Here is an 18,943-nt window from a genome sequence, read left to right as displayed (position 1 = left end):
ATGTCCATGAACATGTATGACCCTGCCTATTTAGTACACTGGGAAAACATATGCCACATTGTTGGTGCTCACAAACATGCAAACATGTAATACCAAAAAGTTTTTACCTTAAAAAAAAAAAAAAATAGGCCCTGGCCGGTTGGCTCAGTGGTAGAGCGTCGGCCTGACGTGCAGGAGTCCCGGGCTCTATTCCCGGCCAGGGCACACAGCAGAAGCACCCATCTGCTTCTCCACCCCTCCCCCTCTCCTTCCTCTCTGTCTCTCTCTTCCCCTCGCTCAGCCGAGGCTCCATTGGAGCAAAGATGGCCCGGGCGCTGGGGATGGCTCCTTGGCCTCTGCCCCAGGCACTGGAGTGGCTCTGGTCGCAGCAGAGCGACGCCCCGGAGGGGGGCAGAGCATCGCCCCCTGGTGGGCAGAGCGTCGCCCCTGGTGGGCATGCCGGGTGGATCCCGGTTGGGCGCATGCGGGAGTCTGTCTGACTGTCTCTCCCCGTTTCCAGCTTCAGGAAAATAAAAAATAAATAAATAAATAAATAAATAAAATAAAATAAAATAAAGCTGCCCTGGCCAGCTGACTCAGTGGTAGAGCACCAGCCCAGTATGTGGATGTCCTGGGTTCTATCTCTAGCAGTCAGAAGAGGCAACCACTGCTTCTCCACACTTCTCCCTCCTCCCCCCCTCCCACTCCTACAGCCATGGCTCGACTGGTTTGAGCAGGTTGGCCCTGGGTGCTAAGGATGGCTCCCTGGAGACTCTGCCTTAGGCGCTAAAAATAGCTCAGATGCGAGCATGGCCCCAGATGGGCAGAGCATCGGCCCCAGATGGAAGTTGCCATGTGGATCCTAGCTGGGGCACATTCAGGAGTCTCTATCTCCCCTCTCCTCATTTAGAAAAGAAGAAAAAATAATAAATAAATAAAGCTTAACTCTTACTTTTCCTCTTCTGTTTCTATCCTACCTCACATAGCTTCCAAAATAATAATAATAATAATAATAATGCCAGAAAATCCCAAACCCAAAGGTTGTCCTGGAAAGTTACCATGTAAAAAAATCCCCTCCCCTCTTGCTGGGTGCGGCAGAAGAATCTAGAACTGGAACTGTCAGGGAGAAAACAAAAGGCTCTCTAACGTCCGTACGACGCGAACACATTGCTGCTCGGCAGCACACTGGCAACTTACGCAGCAGTGCATACTGAATTAATCGGGGGCATGAGGACAGACGCTTCTGCAAAAAAAATGGCTGGAAACCCAGGCCAGGGCCTAATGCAAAGTGCTCGGGCCTCTTGACCTACCGGCCTACCACTCAGGTCACGGAACTTCCATCTAATTCACTTAATAACCAGGAGGTACCACACAGCAATGGAGAGACTGGCACGTATGGGAGCCTGCAGGCAAGACAATTCTATTCAAACAACAAAAAATAAAGGGAGCAGATGCATGGCAGAGGGCAAGCATTCAACAGAAGATTCCGCGCAACCGACTAGCGGTCTGGACCAAGGTGCCCCGCCGAAGCTTCCGAGTCAATGCAATCACGTCAGCGGCCAGTAGGCAGGGGTGGAGCCGCAGAGATAAATGAATGAGTTCGAGCTGTCAGGTACAATGAAAATGGTCCCTGTTCTAAAACTAGCAGAAAATGAATTGATTAAAAAATAATACTGCCCTGGCTGGGCAGCTCAGCTGGTTAAGAGCATCATCCCAATATGCCAAGGTTGTGGGTTCAATCCCCAGTCAGAGCACATACAAGAGTCAAGCAATGAAGGCATGAATGAGTAGAACAACAAATTGATGTTTTTCTCTCTCTCTCCTCCACCTTCCCTTCTCTCTCTACAAATCAATTTAAAGAATTTTGAAAAAGGAATTTAAAAATATTATTAAATTCGGCTTTTAGAATCATTGCAAATGTTGCAAAATCCTGCTTGAGAAATCACCAGAAGCCTAAGACTGCTTAGGAAGACTTAGGCACAAGGACCTCAGTCAACAGCCCACAGCAGAAAATGTCTGGTGTAGCCTCCACTTCCCAGGCAAACACACCCCGCGGGCACTCCTGGCCCTGGCCCCCCGAGTACGGCTGCCTCCAATGTGAATTCTCTCCTTCTGCTTCTGTGCCTCAATGGATGTAAATGGAAAGGTCTTGGAGAAAGCATCTGACTGGTTCTGCCCAGCCCAGTGAGGGAAAGTGGGCACTGACCCTGCTCCACAACGTTCCCTGGAGATTGTCCCAAACCCGGAGGGGGCTTCAGATGGGAGACAGCCCACATCAAAACAACACAGAAATGCATGTGTCTGAAAAGCTTGTATTTCTATAGACGCTGCTTAGCGGCAGGACAGGGGACAGGGGGCAGGGGGCAGAGGGCAAAAGCAGGGACCAGTAGGAGGAGCCTGGCAGCATAAAGAACATAGCGTCTCTTCAATAACCGTAAACGTGAAAGAGCCTATTCCCTGCTTAACGTTCAGGTAGGCGGTGGCCTGAGCTGAAACCGCTACTTAAGCCGTTTGTCAGACTGTTAGTAGGTGTCAGCGCTGGTCCCCCCAGAGACACCAGCATGACACGCCATCAACGCTTGCTCTGGGGAAACTGTCTGACACTTCTAATGAAAGCCCAGGGGTCACCCCGCAGCAGGGCAGCAACGGGCGGCCGGTCTCGAGCGCCACCGGTGGGCCCACGCTGAGCCTGTCTCTCCAGCTTGTGTTCTTAGCTGTCCCAGCTAATGAGGGACACGCTTCCTTCCAGAAACCGGGGACTTCCCGTTCTGCGTCTCCATGGAACCTGCTGCACTAACTCTCTGCAGAGAAGTCCGTCAGAGCTCGTTAAGACGCTGCAGTTATTAATACTGCATAATACACAGGCGGAGAGGCGGGAGAGAACACGAAGACAGTTAGGCATTCCTAGACTGATTTATGGATACTTTCATGGATTGAGCTCTTCCCCGGAAAAGGTTCCCAATATATAAGCTTTTAAATAACATTTAAGTAACAAATAATTTTACTCGGGAGAAAAATGATTTCTCATAAATAAATGAAATGTCCAAATGTTCCCTAATCATACGGAACGAACACAACCAGGTCATGGACATCGGTATGCTTGGGTCTGTCCTGTTCCTCTCCGCTCCTCCATTTTTGCAGGTAAAACACCTAGGGGACCTCTTTTACACCCAGACGCCATGTCCCCTTGACACGGTTACTCCCATCTTCGATTCAGTTTCACAGTATTCTAGAACCTTCCACTCAACAGCCTTTGCTATTTTCGACACTGCTGTTAAACTCATTTACAGTCCTTGACCGGCGTCTAGAGGTTCCTCATTTAAATAATTCTACCTTTATATGAGTTACAGAAGTTGAATGACAAGTAATAAATGTAGCTGAGAGGTCACATCGTTCATCTGACAAATATGTATTTATTAAGCGTGCGCTCTGTCCCTGGCGCTCATCCAGGCCCTGATGTACATACACCGCCAGGTCAGCGCCTTTACGGAACTCCCATAACAATCTCTGCGTTTTCAGCAAAAGTCACCTTTTCTTTCTTTCTTTTTTTTTTTATTAATTTTACTAGGGTGGCATCAATAAATCAGGGTACATATGTTCAAAGAAAACATGTCCAGGTTATCTAGTCGATCAATTATGTTGCATACCCATCACCCAAAGTCAGATTGTCCTCCATCACCTTCTATCTAGTTTTCTTTGTGCCCCGCCCCCTCTCCCTTTCCCTCTCCCTCCCTCCCCCAACCACCACACTATGCAACCTTCTCTGGCGCTCCCCACCCGGAGACTGCACGCTCCCGTCTTTGATCTCTAATTTCCTTCTGTCTCTTATATTGCACATCAGTGCATTCCCGTTCCATAGTCAGCCCTATATGTCATTAAAGGGGCCTGAGGCAGGCAAACCCAACATACGCATGCCCCTCCGACCCCCTGTGGAGAGTGCCAGGGACCACAGACAGAGGGCAGCAGGGACACGCCTGGTCCCTGGTGATGGGCGTTGGCTTTAAGGAGCCACGCTCCCCCCACTCTGCGTAAGAACCCAGGCTTGGTTCTCACCTCATCCTCCCGGCAGAAAATGGGGAGGGATGTGGGTGCAGAAGGGGAACTGAAGTTCAAGGACATTTAATTTGGTTGGTTCAAGTCAACCCAGAAGTTATAGTGGGTGTGAATTTTAAAAATCTTCTCCATTGATCTGGGAGGGAGGGAGGAGGGGGAGGGAGGGATGAAGGGAGAGAGCGTGAAGTATCAATTCATTGTTCCACTTCGATTGCTTCTCACATGTGCCTCGTCTGGGGATTGAACCTGCGACCTTGGCGTGCTGGGACGACACTCTATCCACTGAGCTATGCAGCCAAGGATACCGTGTGGGGGAATTCTAAGCAAGGTGTATGAGGGGGCCGATTTGGCTAGCAGAAATGGCTGGGTCTTTCTTAATGAGATAGGGCCAGGTCAGAGCCTTAACTTTATTAATAAGATAGACACATAGACTGCAGACAGTATTTCCTGAGACACCCACAGGCACAGGTTTCCAAAGTGCTGTATCTATCCACTCAGATGGAAGAATAACTTGCTCTGGAAACCAGGAAGATAACTCTAAATGTGCTCTCGTGAAAACAGAACTGCTAGCATCAAAGGCACATGGGAAATGTTTGAATTCAGTGTTTTTATAAACTGTAAGTTGTAAAAGAGAGGAAAACTTAGCCTGACCAGGCGGTGGCGCAGTGGCTAGAGTGTTGGACTAGGACGTGGAGGATCCAGGTTCGAAGCCCAAGGTCATCGGATTGAGTGTGGACTCATCTGATTTGAGCAAGGCTCACCAGCTTGAGCCCAGCGTTGCTGGTTTGAGCAAGGGGTCATTAGGTCTGCTGTAACCCCCCAGTCAAGGCACATGTGAGAAAGCAGTCGACGAACAACTATGGTGCCGCAGCGAAGAATTGATGCTTCTCATCTCTCCCTTCCTGTCTGTCCCTCTCTCTGTCTCTGCCTCTCTCTGTCTCTGTCACACACACACACACACACACACACACACACACACACACACACACAGGAAAACTTAAAAAGCAATATGAGACTGACCTTGGCTGGTTGGCTCAGTGGTAGAGCATCTGCCTGGCATGTGGATGTCCCGGGTTCAATTCCCAGTCAGGACACAGAGGAAAAGCGACCATCTGCTTTTCCACCTCTCTCCTCTCCCTTTACTCTCTCTCTCTCTCTCTCTCTCTCTTCCCCTCCCCTCCTGCAGGCATGGCTTGATTGGCCCCGGGTGCTGAGGATGGCTCCATGGCCTCTGCCTCAGACACTAAGAAGATCTTGGTTGCTGAGCAACGGAGCAACATGTGCGAGTCTGTCTCTACCTCCCCTCCTCTGACTAAAATAAAATTTAAAAAAAGCAATATGGTGCTATAAACATTTGAAACTAAATTAATGAATATTAGAAGTAATCATCTTGAGTGTCTCATTTACAACCCTGAGAAATTATATGCTCATGCTGGCCAAAAAAATGTTCTGAGTATTTCCTTAAACTGAAGATCACCTTATTTGAGGGACATATAGAGCAATAATTTCCATTGTTTCATTTATTTGAGGGAGAGGAAGAACATTTTTCTTTTTCTTCTTTTTCCAAGTGAGAGGAGGGCGACAGAAAGACCCCTGCATGCACCCTGACCAGGATCCACCCGGCAACCCCACGCGGGGCCGATGCTCTGCCCATCTGGGCCATGCTTGCTACTGAGCTATTTTTAGCACCTGAGACAGAGCCCAGTGACAATGTGCTCAAACCAATTGAGCCATGGCTGCAGGAGGGAAAGAGAGAGGGGGCAAGGGGTGGAGAAGCAGATGGTTGCCTCTCCCGTGCGCCCTGACTGGAAGTCAAACCTGGGACATCCGCACGCCAGGCGGACACTCTACCACTGAGCCAACTGGCCAAGGCCAGAACTTTCTTCTTAAACCAAATGAGCACTTTACACTACTTTTTTAATAGAAAATGCTTAAAACTTAAAATTCTCTTCTCCAAAGTTCAAGCTTCCTCAACCTCAGTCTCAGACGTTCAGAGGTTACACAAATTCTCAGTGTAATTGTTTCTGTTGAGAGGAAGAGAGGAGACCACATGCTAAAAATACAAGATAAAAACAAAACAAAATATGCAATGCCATGTCGGTAGAACCGTGGTGTTTAATACTCTTTGCATTCATAATTTACTTGGTAAATAACACCTGTCAAGTAGGTGCCTACATTGTTAGTCCAGGGAGAGGCAATTTGGCAATGAGTGGAGAGTGACCCTCTGATCAGACATTGCAATGTCTGGATGACTCGCCTCCTTCTCAGCCAAGCAGAATTCAGCACAAAGCAGGTCTACTCCAGCCAATCTCTAACAGTTCAAGTTAGTGAGGCACCACAGGAAACTCTGTGTAAGACGGTGTGTCAGCTGCAAGGGCTGAGTTTGGCAGGAAGTTCTCTGTAACGGTAACCAAAGTCTTGGCCAATGGGACCCCGGTGCAGTGGACACTACTGTTTGAAGAACGTAAGTTCAGGCACGGAGCACGTCCGTGGAGTGAAGGCAAGAAGTCGATTCTGGTTTTTGAGACACTGTAAGAAAGCCTCACCCAGCCCTGGCCGGTTGGCTCAGCGGTAGAGCATCGGCCTGGCGTGCGGGGGAACCGGGTTCAATTCCTGGCCAGGGCACACAGGAGAAGCGCCCATCTGCTTCTCCACCCCCCCCCCTTCCTCTCTGTCTCTCTCTTCCCCTCCCGCAGCCAAGGCTCCATTGGAGCAAAGATGGCCTGGGCGCTGGGGATGGCTCCTTGGCCTCTGCCCCAGGCGCTAGAGTGGCTCTGGTCGCAGCAGAGCGACGCCCCAGAGGGGCAGAGCATCGCCCCCTGGTGGGCAGAGCGTGGCCCCTGGTGGGCGTGCCGGGTGGATCCCGGTCGGGCGCATGCGGGAGTCTGTCTGACTGTCTCTCCCCATTTCCAGCTTCAGAAAAATACACACACACAAAAAAAGAAAGCCTCACCCAAAAAAATTAATTTCACAAAGAAGTCATGTCACTAAGAACCCACAAATATCTTTGAAAGCCAAATGATTTGAGTATATTATCAAATCACAGCACAAGTATTCGAAAAAATAATAATTTGGTGAGAAAAATGTTCCCACAGTGATAAAAGTGCTTGCCTGCCTCATTTTTCTTCTATTACTCTATTTCAGCAGTTTTCAACCAGGAGGTCACAGCACATGAGTACGCCACGAGAACTTTTAAAACATGCAATACCTGACTGTGTCGTCAGGGGCACTGACCTCTTTTCCCCTTAGATTTAAAAATAGAAAAATGCCAACAGCCAACCCAACAATAGCCACCCAGTGTGAATACCCTTGAACCATACATATATAGATCTTATAACAGAGTTGCATTTTATTGGTCACGTCCCATAATAAGGTTGCAACTGATTGGTTCATTCTTGGTACCAGAAATCCTTATATACAGGTATAAACATCGAATTTTTTGAAAAGCCACTTGAAGACAAAGAGAGTAGTTAATTACTATTTCTTTTTGTAATCCAATCAAAATTATACTATTTTTTTTTTTGTCAGATCAGCAAAAAACAGAGTTTTTGGTGTGCTGCAGGGTTTTAGGAATTGGTCTATGTGCGCCGCCGTGAGAGGGAAAAGGTGGAAAACCACTGCTCTGTGTGGAAGAGGCTGACCGCTGTTTACATCATTCTGACTTTTGAAAACATCTGTCTTTGCCATAAGACCACTTCCAAGAGAGAGAGATAAGGAAAAATAAGGAATGAATGAAGAGGTTTGATACCTGAGAAATCGGCAGCTAAGAGGTCTACCGCCTTTAAAACCTTCACTTGCAAGAGGCCGATGTCCTTCATATCTCTCAGGGAGTTCTGTAAGGACTGAGGGGGGAAAACATAAAAAAAAAAAAAAATGGATCACAAAGGCTAAAACAGCTTTCTAATATACCATTTCCAGTCCCCAAGTGCCGTAGGAAGAACATTCTAGACCGACAGTCGCCTTTCTCGTGCCCTGCTTAGAAACGTCGCAAAGCACATCGTCTGAGTCAACAGGACCCTGACGCACCGACAGCCACCAGATGCAAAGGGACTGAGAATTCAATTAACTGCAGCTTCAAAATGCAGGAATTACACACACATACAATCGCCTTTTAACATCGCCCCCTGCTGAAAGCGCAGACATCCCACCGGGAAAATGTGTGTGGAACTGCCTGCCGCCCTTCTCTGTCTCCCCTTCTTTCCCGTTAATGAAACTTTTCAATCACCCAGAATGGCACCATTATTCTGATCTAGTTTGTGCCAACTTTATGGATACCAGAGGACTAGACTTGGGCCCGCCACAGATACGTGTTCACACTGGAAAGAGAGGAGGGATGCGAGTTAAGAGGGGACTTCTCTGATCCTTGTCTTAGCTAGCTCTTTACATTGGAGATTGAACAGTAAGTATCACGCTGTATTCACATTTACTGTAATTTTTAGTTTGCATGAGCCAAAGTAGGTCTACAGTTATGAGTACATGAAACATAGCAATATGTATAAACATATGAATGATTATATTATTTTCTTTTTTTTTTGAATTTTTTTTTCTTTTTTTTTTTCTTTTTTTTTTATTTATTCATTTTACAGAGGAGAGGGAGAGACAGAGAGAGAGAGAGAGAGAGAGAGAGAGAGAGAGAGAGAGGAGAGACAGAGAGAGAGAAGGGGGGTAGGAGCTGGAAGCATCAACTCCCATATGTGCCTTGACCAGGCAAGCAGGGTTTCAAACCAGCGACCTCAGCATTTCCAGGTCGACGCTTTATCCACTGTGCCACCACAGGTCAGGCTATATTATTTTCAATACAAACTATAAACCTACTTTTTGCCCAAGACTGTATACCTACTGATATACTGAATTAGTAAATACATATTCAATATCTCTACTATTTTTTTTTTTTTTTAGAGAGAGCGAGACAGAGGGACAAATAGGGACAAACAGGAAGGAAGAGAGATGAAAAGCATCAGCTCATAGTTGTGGCACCTTAGTCGTTCACTGATTGCTTTCTTGACTGGGGGAGCTGCAGCTGAGTCAGTGACCCCTGGCTCAAACTAGAGAGACCACGGGGTCATGTCTATGATCCCACACTCCAGCTGGTGGCCCTGCACTCAAGCTGGCGACCTCAGGGCTTGACTCCTGGGTCCTCAGCGTCCCGGGCTGACTCTCTATCCTCTGTGCCACCATGTGGTGAGGCTCTGCTAATTCATAAGCATGTATAGCAATAGTTAGATGTCTATACACATTACATCCTTCAAAAAATTGTGTATAAAAGAGATCTAGGCCTGACCTGTGGTGGCGCAGTGGGATAAAGCGTCGACCTGGAACACTGAGGTTGCCGGTTCGAAACCCTGGGCTTGCCTGGTCAAGGCACATATGGGAGTTGATGCTTCCTGCTCCTCCCCCTTCTCTCTCTCTCTCTCTCTCTCTCTCTCCCCCCCCTCTCTAAAAATCAATAAATAAAATATTTAAAAAAAAAAGAGATCTAAGCAGATCAACTGTCTTCGGATGGTTTGGAACACGTGCACTTTCAAACCTTTGGATATGTTATTTTTCTGTCATCCTTAAATAACTAAAAACTGGGACTTTAAGGAAGGATGGAAGAATCCCGTCACTGAGGCATTTCAGGGGAGAATAAGACAGCCTCACCACAGTTAAGGTTTGCTCAGTCTCATAGGCACCATTCCTGAGAACTTCCCAAAGCTGTGTCTGCTCTCTACTTTGAACCTAAAACAGTAACAAAAAAACTAGCGTTTAAGCTTAAATGCAAATATTTTTAAGTAAAATAATTTTCACTTTAGAGGTGGAAATGCCTTTGAAAATTGGCTTCTGACCTAAATAAAAAAAAAAATTCCAGGCATCTGAAATTTATGCCTTATAATATAGCATTCTTCCCACGTTGTTCCCTTTTAACATGGGGGCCAGCTTGCTAGCTGAAAATGAAATTAAAATTAAATAATTAAAATAAAACTAAACAAAAAACCTGATATTTCTATTTTGAGTATCTTTTCAAATCTCTTTTCTATGAGTACTCCACAAATCCCGAGGAATTAGTCATTATGATCTTCTCCCGTGTCACCTTACAAGTACATGACACTCCTCATGAATGCGTTCAAGTTGTTTAAGTCCTCCACGGGAAAATGTGGAGAAAGTTTCCTTTTTTCACCACCCACTTTTCATTTGCGTAACTAAAACCATCAGACCAAAAAATATATATATATATGAACAGTGGATTCTGTCGAAACGTGTTCAGAGCATGCCAACCCTTGCGTGCAGAATGTGTTAATGACGAGATATATGGCTAGGTTCTGTACTCGGGAAGATAAAGAATTTTTCAATTAATCAATACACCTGCCCAGCGGAGGGCCCAGGAGGCGCTGATGTTTATGCTGAGAATATTCCCATTAAATAAAGATTCGTCTTGGCTTCATTTTCACGCCACTTTCTGAAAGCATGTCTTTCACAGAGGGCGATAAAATAAACATATTGATTTACAAAGATGGGATAAAAACCGAAATGCAAATAAAGACACCTTAGAAAGCCTAAGCAGAGAAAAATAAATGGAGAGGACAAAGCCATTTGATTTCTAAGTGCTGAGTGGACTTTTAAGCACACTGCCACATCCTTAAGACAAAAAATCTCCAACTGCCGATATTATCCCAGGTGGGATAGAACAACGGCCTTCCGTGCCTGTCAAGGGCTTGGCTTTGCTAAACAAGACACAAGCACTTTCTTACTTGAAACTAAAAGGTTCTGGCCAAGTATCTACAACATTGCAAACACAAAGGGTTGCTTAAAAAAAATAACTCCCTTTTGCAAATTTATATATTAAAATTCCTATTCACATTTGCAGGCATGCTATAAGCAACAGTCTTCCTTATCGGGGACTTCGATTTTCTCCAAAGAGTTCCTAAACTACAAATTCAAAATATCTTTGTGGGCTTGTAAAATAGCGAGGAGATAAATTCTAATCTGTTTCTACCTTCTCACGGATGCAATGACCTCTGGGTCTGATGTCTTGTTTTATGAAACAGATCATTAAACTTTGGACAAGGCTCTCTTTCTAGTTTGGCTGCTCAATTCACAGACTTTGGTGCCACTTACAAGTGGGGATGGTGGGACAAGGCAAAGCACTCACATAGCGCTGGGCAATCTGCTTTCTCTCGCCGGGGTCTGCCAAGGGGCACATGCACAGGTCGGAGACAGAGAGCCCTGTGCAGGGAGTAAGTGTGACCAGCATTAGGAGAGCCCCCAGGCAGCTGTCCAGAGGCAGCTCCAAGCAGTTGGCTTGCTTGAGGGGCAGTGCGGCGATATCCACTTTACATCTGGAAAGGCAGAAATCAGAGAAAGAAAAGGGATTAACTTGCGGGCCATTTCGAAACCTCCAAAGCACCCACGTGTATTTATCACCCCCCAAAACGCACTCTGTCTGGGCATGGCTTCGTTGGGGCGGGAAGGCTGTAGGGGCTCCCCTGGCTCAGAATACTCATTCCCAGCCTAACACACTCTACAATAAGCTCTGCAGGAAGACAATGAGATCAAGCATTAGGCAGAGCCCTGGCTGGATAGCTCAGTTGGTTAGAGCATCGAACTGATAGGTAAAGGTTGTGGGGTTCAACCCCCAGTCAGGGCACATACAGAAACAGATCGATGTTTCCCTCCCTCTCTCTTTCTCTCTCTCTCTCTCTCTCTCTCTCAAACCAAAAAAAGAATTAGTGAGAAAAAAGTTTCCAAATTTGAGCATCATGGTTCTATATGGCTTCTCTGTACTGTGTTTTTTTCCAGCAAAGATAACAAAGGGTTCAAAAAAAACTTAAAGAGAAATGTAAGCGGGAAAGGGTTAATGGAAAAAAACATTTGCCTCCAGGTTAATGTGAACTGGCGAGTTTTTATTTAAAGAATGTGTTGAGGTATTTTCCTAATAGGAACGGTTCCACGGGGTTTCCCCAGGTGGGTTTCTTTTTTGGACAAACGGAGCGTGAAGTGCTGCGGATGGACCCCACTTCAGCAGCCCTGCAGAGAAACGCCGCCCCCACCTGCTCCGCCGCCCCCACCGGCTCCAAGGCGCCTGTACTGGGCCTCTCAACACAGTGTTCTGAGGATGCTGAAAACCTCAAGCAAACACCGAACAGGGGGGCCCAGGTGCTAATAGGCACTTGTTTGCTTTAACACTGAAAATCCTGGGTTTGCCTGGACCACACCTGCTTTGTTTCTGTATAGAAGGAGGGAGGAGAAGGGGGGGAGAGGAAAGAGTGAGAGGAGGAGAGGGGGAGGGAGAGGAGAGGGGGAGAGGAAAGAGTGAGAGGAGGAGAGAGGGAGGGAGAGGAAAGGGGGAGGGAGAGGAGAGGGGGAGAGGAAAGAGTGAGAGGAGGAGAGGGGGAGGGAGAGGAGAGGGGGAGGGAGAGGAGAGGGGGAGAGGAAAGAGTGAGAGGAGGAGAGGGGGGAGGGAGAGGAGAGGGGGAGGGAGAGGAGAGGAGGAGAAGGGGAAGGAGAGGAGAGGGGGAGAGGAAAGAGTGAGAGGAGGAGAGGGGGAGGGAGAGGAGAGGGGGAGGGAGAGGAGAGGGGGAGGGAGAGGAGAGGGGGAGAGGAAAGAGCGAGAGGAGGAGAGAGGGAGGGAGAGGAAAGGGGGAGGGAGAGGAGAGGAGGAGAGGAAAGAGTGAGAGGAGGAGAGGGGGAGGGGGAGAGGAAAGAGTGAGAGGAGGAGAGAGGGAGGGAGAGGAAAGGGGGAGGGAGAGGAGAGGAGGAGAGGAAAGAGTGAGAGGAGGAGAGGGGGAGGGAGAGGAGAGGGGGAGAGGAAAGAGTGAGAGGAGGAGAGGGGGAGGGAGAGGAGAGGGGGAGGGAGAGGAGAGGAGGAGAGGAAAGAGTGAGAGGAGGAGAAGGGGAGGGAGAGGAGAGGGGGAGAGGAAAGAGTGAGAGGAGGAGAGGGGGAGGGAGAGGAGAGGGGGAGAGGAAAGAGTGAGAGGAGGAGAGGGGGAGGGAGAGGAGAGGGGGAGGGAGAGGAGAGGAGGAGAGGAAAGAGTGAGAGGAGGAGAAGGGGAGGGAGAGGAGAGGGGGAGAGGAAAGAGTGAGAGGAGGAGAGGAAAGAGTGAGAGGAGGAGAGGGGGAGGGAGAGGAGAGGGGGAGAGGAAAGAGTGAGAGGAGGAGAGGGGGAGGGAGAGGAGAGGGGGAGGGAGAGGAGAGGGGGAGAGGAAAGAGTGAGAGGAGGAGAGGGGGAGGGAGAGGAGAGGGGGAGAGGAAAGAGTGAGAGGAGGAGAGGGGGAGGGAGAGGAGAAGGGGAGAAGGGAAGACCAGGAGAAGGCAAGAGGGGAGCAGGGGAGAGAAGGAAAGGGATGGGAAGAGTGTGGGAAAGAAGGAGAGGGGGGGAATGGGGGGGGGACAGAGAGAGAGGAAGAGAGAAAAAAAGAGAAACTCCTACTTATCCTCTGGAGTTATTATATCAGATGAACACTTAAGACTTCATAATAAAGTATGGAAGCCCTCCCTCTTCTCATAATGTGACAAGGGTGAATTCTTCCCCTAAAATGTCAACGGACTTTGTGTGTTTGCAGATAATTAGAAATAGTAAACTTACCTCATCTATTAGAAACCAATGACAATGTTTAGTCATATGGATATGTAAAAAGTTCCAGTTTGATAAATTTACAAGAAAGATTACAATCCCTTTCCAATTAAAAAGAAAAATATCAATAATATTGAACCTGACCAGGTGGTGGAACAGTGGGTAGAGCCTCGCACTGGGACACAGAGGACGCAGGTTTGAAACCCCGAAGTCACTGGCTTGAGAGCAGGGTCGCTGGCTTGAGTATGGAATCATAGACATGACCCCATAGTCACCGGCTTGAGCCCAAAGGTCACTGGCTTGAGCCCAAAGTCACTGGCTTGAGCCCAAGGTCACTGGCTTGAGCAAGGGTTCACTCGGTCTGCTGTAGCCTCCTCCCCCCCAGGCAAAGGCACATATATATGAAAAGCAATCAATGAACAACTGCAGTGAAGAATTGATGCTTCTCATCTCTCTCCCTTCCTGTCTGTCTGTCCCTATCTGCCCTTTCTCCTTTCTCTGTTTCTGTCACACACACACACACACACACACACACACACACACACACACAATAATAATAATAATAATAATAATAATATTGAAAGCCTATACCAGTTTTTACTAGACAATAAAAATATTTTAATGCTGACACATATGTATAAAATTAAATATATGTGGGTATTTGTTTTCTAATTAACCCAAACGATTCCGGTTATGAGAAGAGGTGGCAATAAAAGCTTTGAGCCATAATAATCATGTATTCCTACTGAAGACATGACAAAAAACATATTTTTAAATAATTCTCTATGATAGCAATCAAAATAATTTTATTCCCCTGGAGCTTAAAGCTAAAGCTTACTACTGTGAAAAGAGGGGTTACAAAATATATTTATTTTCTAAGCAAGTATGTTAGTGGGTAATTAATTTTGCTTGGAAAGAAAGTTCACAGGCTTGAACTATGCCATTTCTAAGTCCTCACAAATTCTTAACTAATATAGCAGTTATATATATGGCAGGAATACTTTGCTGAGCATTATGTTACCTTTTTCCATATGCTTTCATTTAATGAAACTTTCTTATAGAAAAATAAATGTTCCAAATTTTTAATTTTTTTTTTTATTAAGTGAGATGCAGGGAGGCAGAGGCAGACTCCTGTATGTGTCCCAACTGGAATCCACCTGTCAAATCCCCTACTGAGTGAGGCTCTGCCCATCTGGGCCGTTGCTCAGCAACAGAACTATTTTAATGCCTGACACAGGCTATGGAGCCATCCTCAGCACCCAAGGCCAACGTTTGCTCAAACCATTTGAGCCATGGCTGTGGGAGGGGATGGGGGGAGTGGAGAAGCAGACTGTAGCTTCTCCTGGGTGCCTTGACTAGGAATCAAACCCACGACATTCACACACCAGGCCGATGCTCTACTACTGCACCAACTGGCCAGGCACGAATGATCCAAATTTGTGAAAATTTTCTCTAGTGGTTACTCTCATGAGTCCAAATGAGTAATAACCTATGTATAGTACACATTCACTTTAATATTGCTAATAATGGAAAATTATTCTTGTCCTTTGAAGTCTATGATTTTGTTGTGGTGGTTTTGTTGGTTTTTTTAAACAACCAAAAGTTATTTAGAGACAAGAGCTCAGAGAACAAATACCATGTGAGAGTCAAAATAATGCATAATTAGGTGACAATAAAAATTTTCTTAGATAATTCAAAGTGGATGTGACATTAATCCTAAAAGTCACCTAAAAAGACTGTGAGCCATATTAGCATGTGCATAATAACTCTGCCAACTCTTCCAGCGATTGTTTCAAGCCACAACTTATTTGAAGGGAGGCAGTTAATCGTTTTAAATAAATGCTAAATCACATACCAGACAACACGCAAAGCAAATACTGAGGGTCCTTCTCCGAAATTACCCATTTTCATGAACTTTTCAATCATTTCCATCCACCGGGAAACTTCTGCACCTGTCTCGTTTTGAATGCTTATTCGAACAATAAAGAAACAACACCTGCATGAGAATAGCTCTGCCTGTTTCAGATAAAGGAACCCTAATAAACACACGGGGGTTTCAGCACAAACTGAATGGATTTGACAATCTCCGCTAACTAATGAGTGAATTCAGCCAAATGCTTCCCTTAAATGTCGTAGGGACTTGAACAAGCCAATGAAATGGATAGCTCAGCATCACAGTCTTTGCTGCAACCACTCAACCCTCTCCTTATAACAGGAAAGCAGTAACGGACAACATACAGACATGAACAACTGCTGTGTTCCAATAAAACTTTATTCGCAAAAACAGGCAGTCATCTGGATACGGCCCATGGGCCCTTGTTTTCTGATGCCGGACTTAGAAAGCTGTTAATAATTTAGCCGTGGTGAATTACACCAATGGAAGTATTTTACAAATTTATAAGACTGGTTGCTGACAGAACAGACATATTGATAAAGGTATCAGAGAGATCAGCCTAAGAATCTTTTTTTTTTTTTATAAAAACAAGTTTTAACTCACCACAACCCAAGACATCCTGGTCATCCTATCCAACAACATGTTTGTAAATAAAAAATGCTAAAGCAATACAACTTATGAAATTGCTCTTCTGTCTGCAAGATCAATGTAGAAAACACATGCTCGAAGTATCTACGTAAGAAATGGAGCCCTGGCTGGTGGCTCAGTGGATAGAGCATCAGCCCAGCATATGGAAGTCCCGTGTTCGATTCCCAGTCACGGCACACTGTAGAGACGACCATCTGCTTCTCCCCCTCCTCCGTCTCCCCCTTCTCTCCCTCTTCCCACAGCCAGTGGCTCAATTGGTTTGAGTGTGGCCCTGAAGTGCTGAGGATAGCTCCAATGGAGAGCATCAGCGTCTGGCACTAAAAATAGCTCAGTACTGGAGCATCAGTCCCAGATAGGGTTGCCAGGTGAATTCCAGTCAGAGTACATGCGGGTATCTGCCTCACTATCCCCCCCCCCCCATTCACTTAAAAAAAAGAAGACAGAAAAGAAATGTGATTAATTCACTTTAGCAAATTGGGTCTGTTGCCGTGGCATCGGATGCGAGCTCACACGCAAGGGGAGTGACCAGGTTTGGCCAATCATTCAGAAAGTGCTACCCACTGGTCCTTAGGTGACCAGGGAATTCTCATTTCAGAGTCAGATCGTAAGACTAAATATTTAGTCAATAACAGACCCACTATGATAACAAGCTTTCCATTATGGGGGAAAAAATAGTGGTGTCACCGAGCAGTCTGTGCCTAGACAGAAGCTGCCATGGTTCCCTGCAGGCAACGAATCCCGATGGCTTTGTGGCCTCACTCCCGCTCTCCTGTCCAGTTTCGTCTTGTGACAACATCACCCTCCCCGTCCGTACCTTTCAAGTGTCTTGGAACATGTTTCCTCTCCTCCCTAGGCCTCTGCCTATGTTATCCCATGTTTCTGGAAAGTTCTTCCTCCAATCTCCCTGGCAGGCTAACAATCTCTCATCCTACCGGTCTCAGCCTAGATCTCTTTCCCTCCAGCCCTGTCCATGCCAGAGCCGCTGCCCACTCCACTGCGCAGCCCCAAACGGACTTGTGCCCGAGGACAGGACCCGCCCCCACGTCAGTCCCCACTGAACCCTCAGCACTGTACAAGCTGCCTGACACATGATAGGCTCTCCATTTGTTGAAGAAGATGAACAAACAAATCAATGAGTCCCAGCGGCGTGACAAAACCCAAAATCAAAAACATCCAAATTATGGAGTCAGTGTTCTCTGTGAACCAACTGAATCTTTAGCTGTCTCTATGTCCTCTCCTACATAAGAAAACAATAGACATCTATATATTTTTGACTGAAAAGTCTCCAGTTCTATTCACCTCTAGAAAACAAGGCTAAATTAGCTCCTTTTTTTTCTCTCTCTCTGCAACAGGCATATATTAAAACTATCCTCTGTAGCCAACAGGCAGTTAATGCACTAAAATAGCATTGTTTCTGACCTCCTGTTCGTGTACGTCTTTCTCCATTAATCCCGCAGCATTTTAATGTTTAAATTCAACACATAATTTTCCTGTATCAGTCAGCCCAACCTGCTTGAGTTTCCCTTGCCATGATAGCTTTTAACCTCTTACTCATTACCATAATTCTATGTTTTATATTACAGACTGGTCAGCTTTTAACTCAAATGCAAGGGGCAGCAGAGAGTATGATAGTTTTAAAAAGCTGTAAATCTCTGAGGCATCGGCAGGGGATGAACAGGAAGAAAATGGTGAAATGTGTCAAACGTGGGCTGTTCAAGCAGACCGATGACATGGGAGATGCAATCCGTCCCGAGAAATAGCCCGGCCCCTGATTCTCTGTGGCGTCGAAGACGCTAATAGACTGGCGGAATGTCAGGGCCTGTCTCTAAGTCACCCTGTGGGACTGGGCATTGAGACTCTGAGGCAGCCCAGTTTAAATGTGCGGGGGCGTTCGCATTCTTAAATTCTCCCAGCTAAACAAGCCTAGAAGATGCCTGTAACAAGTTCATCTCTAGAATCAACTGAAGATATAAAATAGACGGTAAGAAAAGATGGTTTTCAAACATGGTACAGGCTTACAATGGGAGTCTATATATTCTTATCATTTTGTTTAAAAGCTGGAGCAGGTTATACTTAGCTTTATTTCTGACTCCCCCTAAAACTTCACTGTTGCTGGACCACTGATGGACTCTAGAATCAAAGATTGCCTTTTTTTTTTTTTTTTTTTTTACTTTGCCTACAAAATAATCTGAAGCTCTAGCCAGTTGGCTCAGTGGTAGAGTATCAACTGGGCATGTGGATGTCATGGTTTCAATTCTTGGTCAGGGCACATCTGCTTCTCCACCCCTCCCCCTCTCCTTCCTCTCTGTCTCTCTCTTCCCCTCCCGCAGCCGAGGCTCCATTGGAGCAAAGATGGCCCGGGCGCTGGGGATGGCTCCTTGGCCTCTGCCCCAGGCGCTAGAGTGGCTCTGGTCACGACAGAGCGACGCCCTGGAGGGGCAGAGCATCGCCCCCTGGTGGGCGTGCCGGGTGGATCCTGGTCGGGCGCATGTGAGAGTCTGTCTGACTGCCTCCCCATTTCCAGCTTCAGAAAAATGCAAAAAAAAAAAATCTCAAGATTAATAGTAATACTATCTACCATTTCTGTGTTCAAAAAGACGTAAGTATCAATGTAATCACTGTTGTCGGTGGTCATGATGACTCTGCAAGTTGGCCAGTGACCCCACGACACAGATAGGGAAGCAGAAGATTCCACAAGCAAGTTCACTGCTCAAGGTCACCTAGCTCCACATGGTGTGGTCACCAGCAAGCCCAGGATGTCCTCAAACTCCAAGGCTGGGTTCCTTCCTTCATGTCACACCGCCTACAAGGGGAAGCTC

At 46.6% G+C, this 18,943-nt stretch overlaps 1 protein-coding gene across 4 annotated transcripts in view; it reads right to left on the bottom strand.

The window, feature by feature from the left end:
• Nucleotides 1-18,943, bottom strand: part of MCTP2 (multiple C2 and transmembrane domain containing 2) — a 189,723-nt gene that overhangs the window by 80,232 nt on the left and 90,548 nt on the right. For all 4 annotated transcript variants that reach the window (XM_066355202.1, XM_066355205.1, XM_066355203.1 and 1 more), the window contains 2 exons: nucleotides 11,162-11,348; nucleotides 7,781-7,874 (listed from right to left, as the gene is read on the bottom strand). In XM_066355202.1, coding sequence (XP_066211299.1) covers nucleotides 7,781-7,874; nucleotides 11,162-11,348 — 281 coding nt within the window. The remainder of the gene's footprint in view (nucleotides 1-7,780; nucleotides 7,875-11,161; nucleotides 11,349-18,943) is intronic.

This window comes from Saccopteryx leptura, chromosome 13 (genome assembly GCF_036850995.1).
Source record: "Saccopteryx leptura isolate mSacLep1 chromosome 13, mSacLep1_pri_phased_curated, whole genome shotgun sequence".
Classification (NCBI taxonomy): domain Eukaryota; kingdom Metazoa; phylum Chordata; class Mammalia; order Chiroptera; family Emballonuridae; genus Saccopteryx; species Saccopteryx leptura.
The sequence above is the reverse complement of the archived record's forward strand: the minus strand, read 5'-3'. Positions and strand labels throughout refer to the sequence as shown.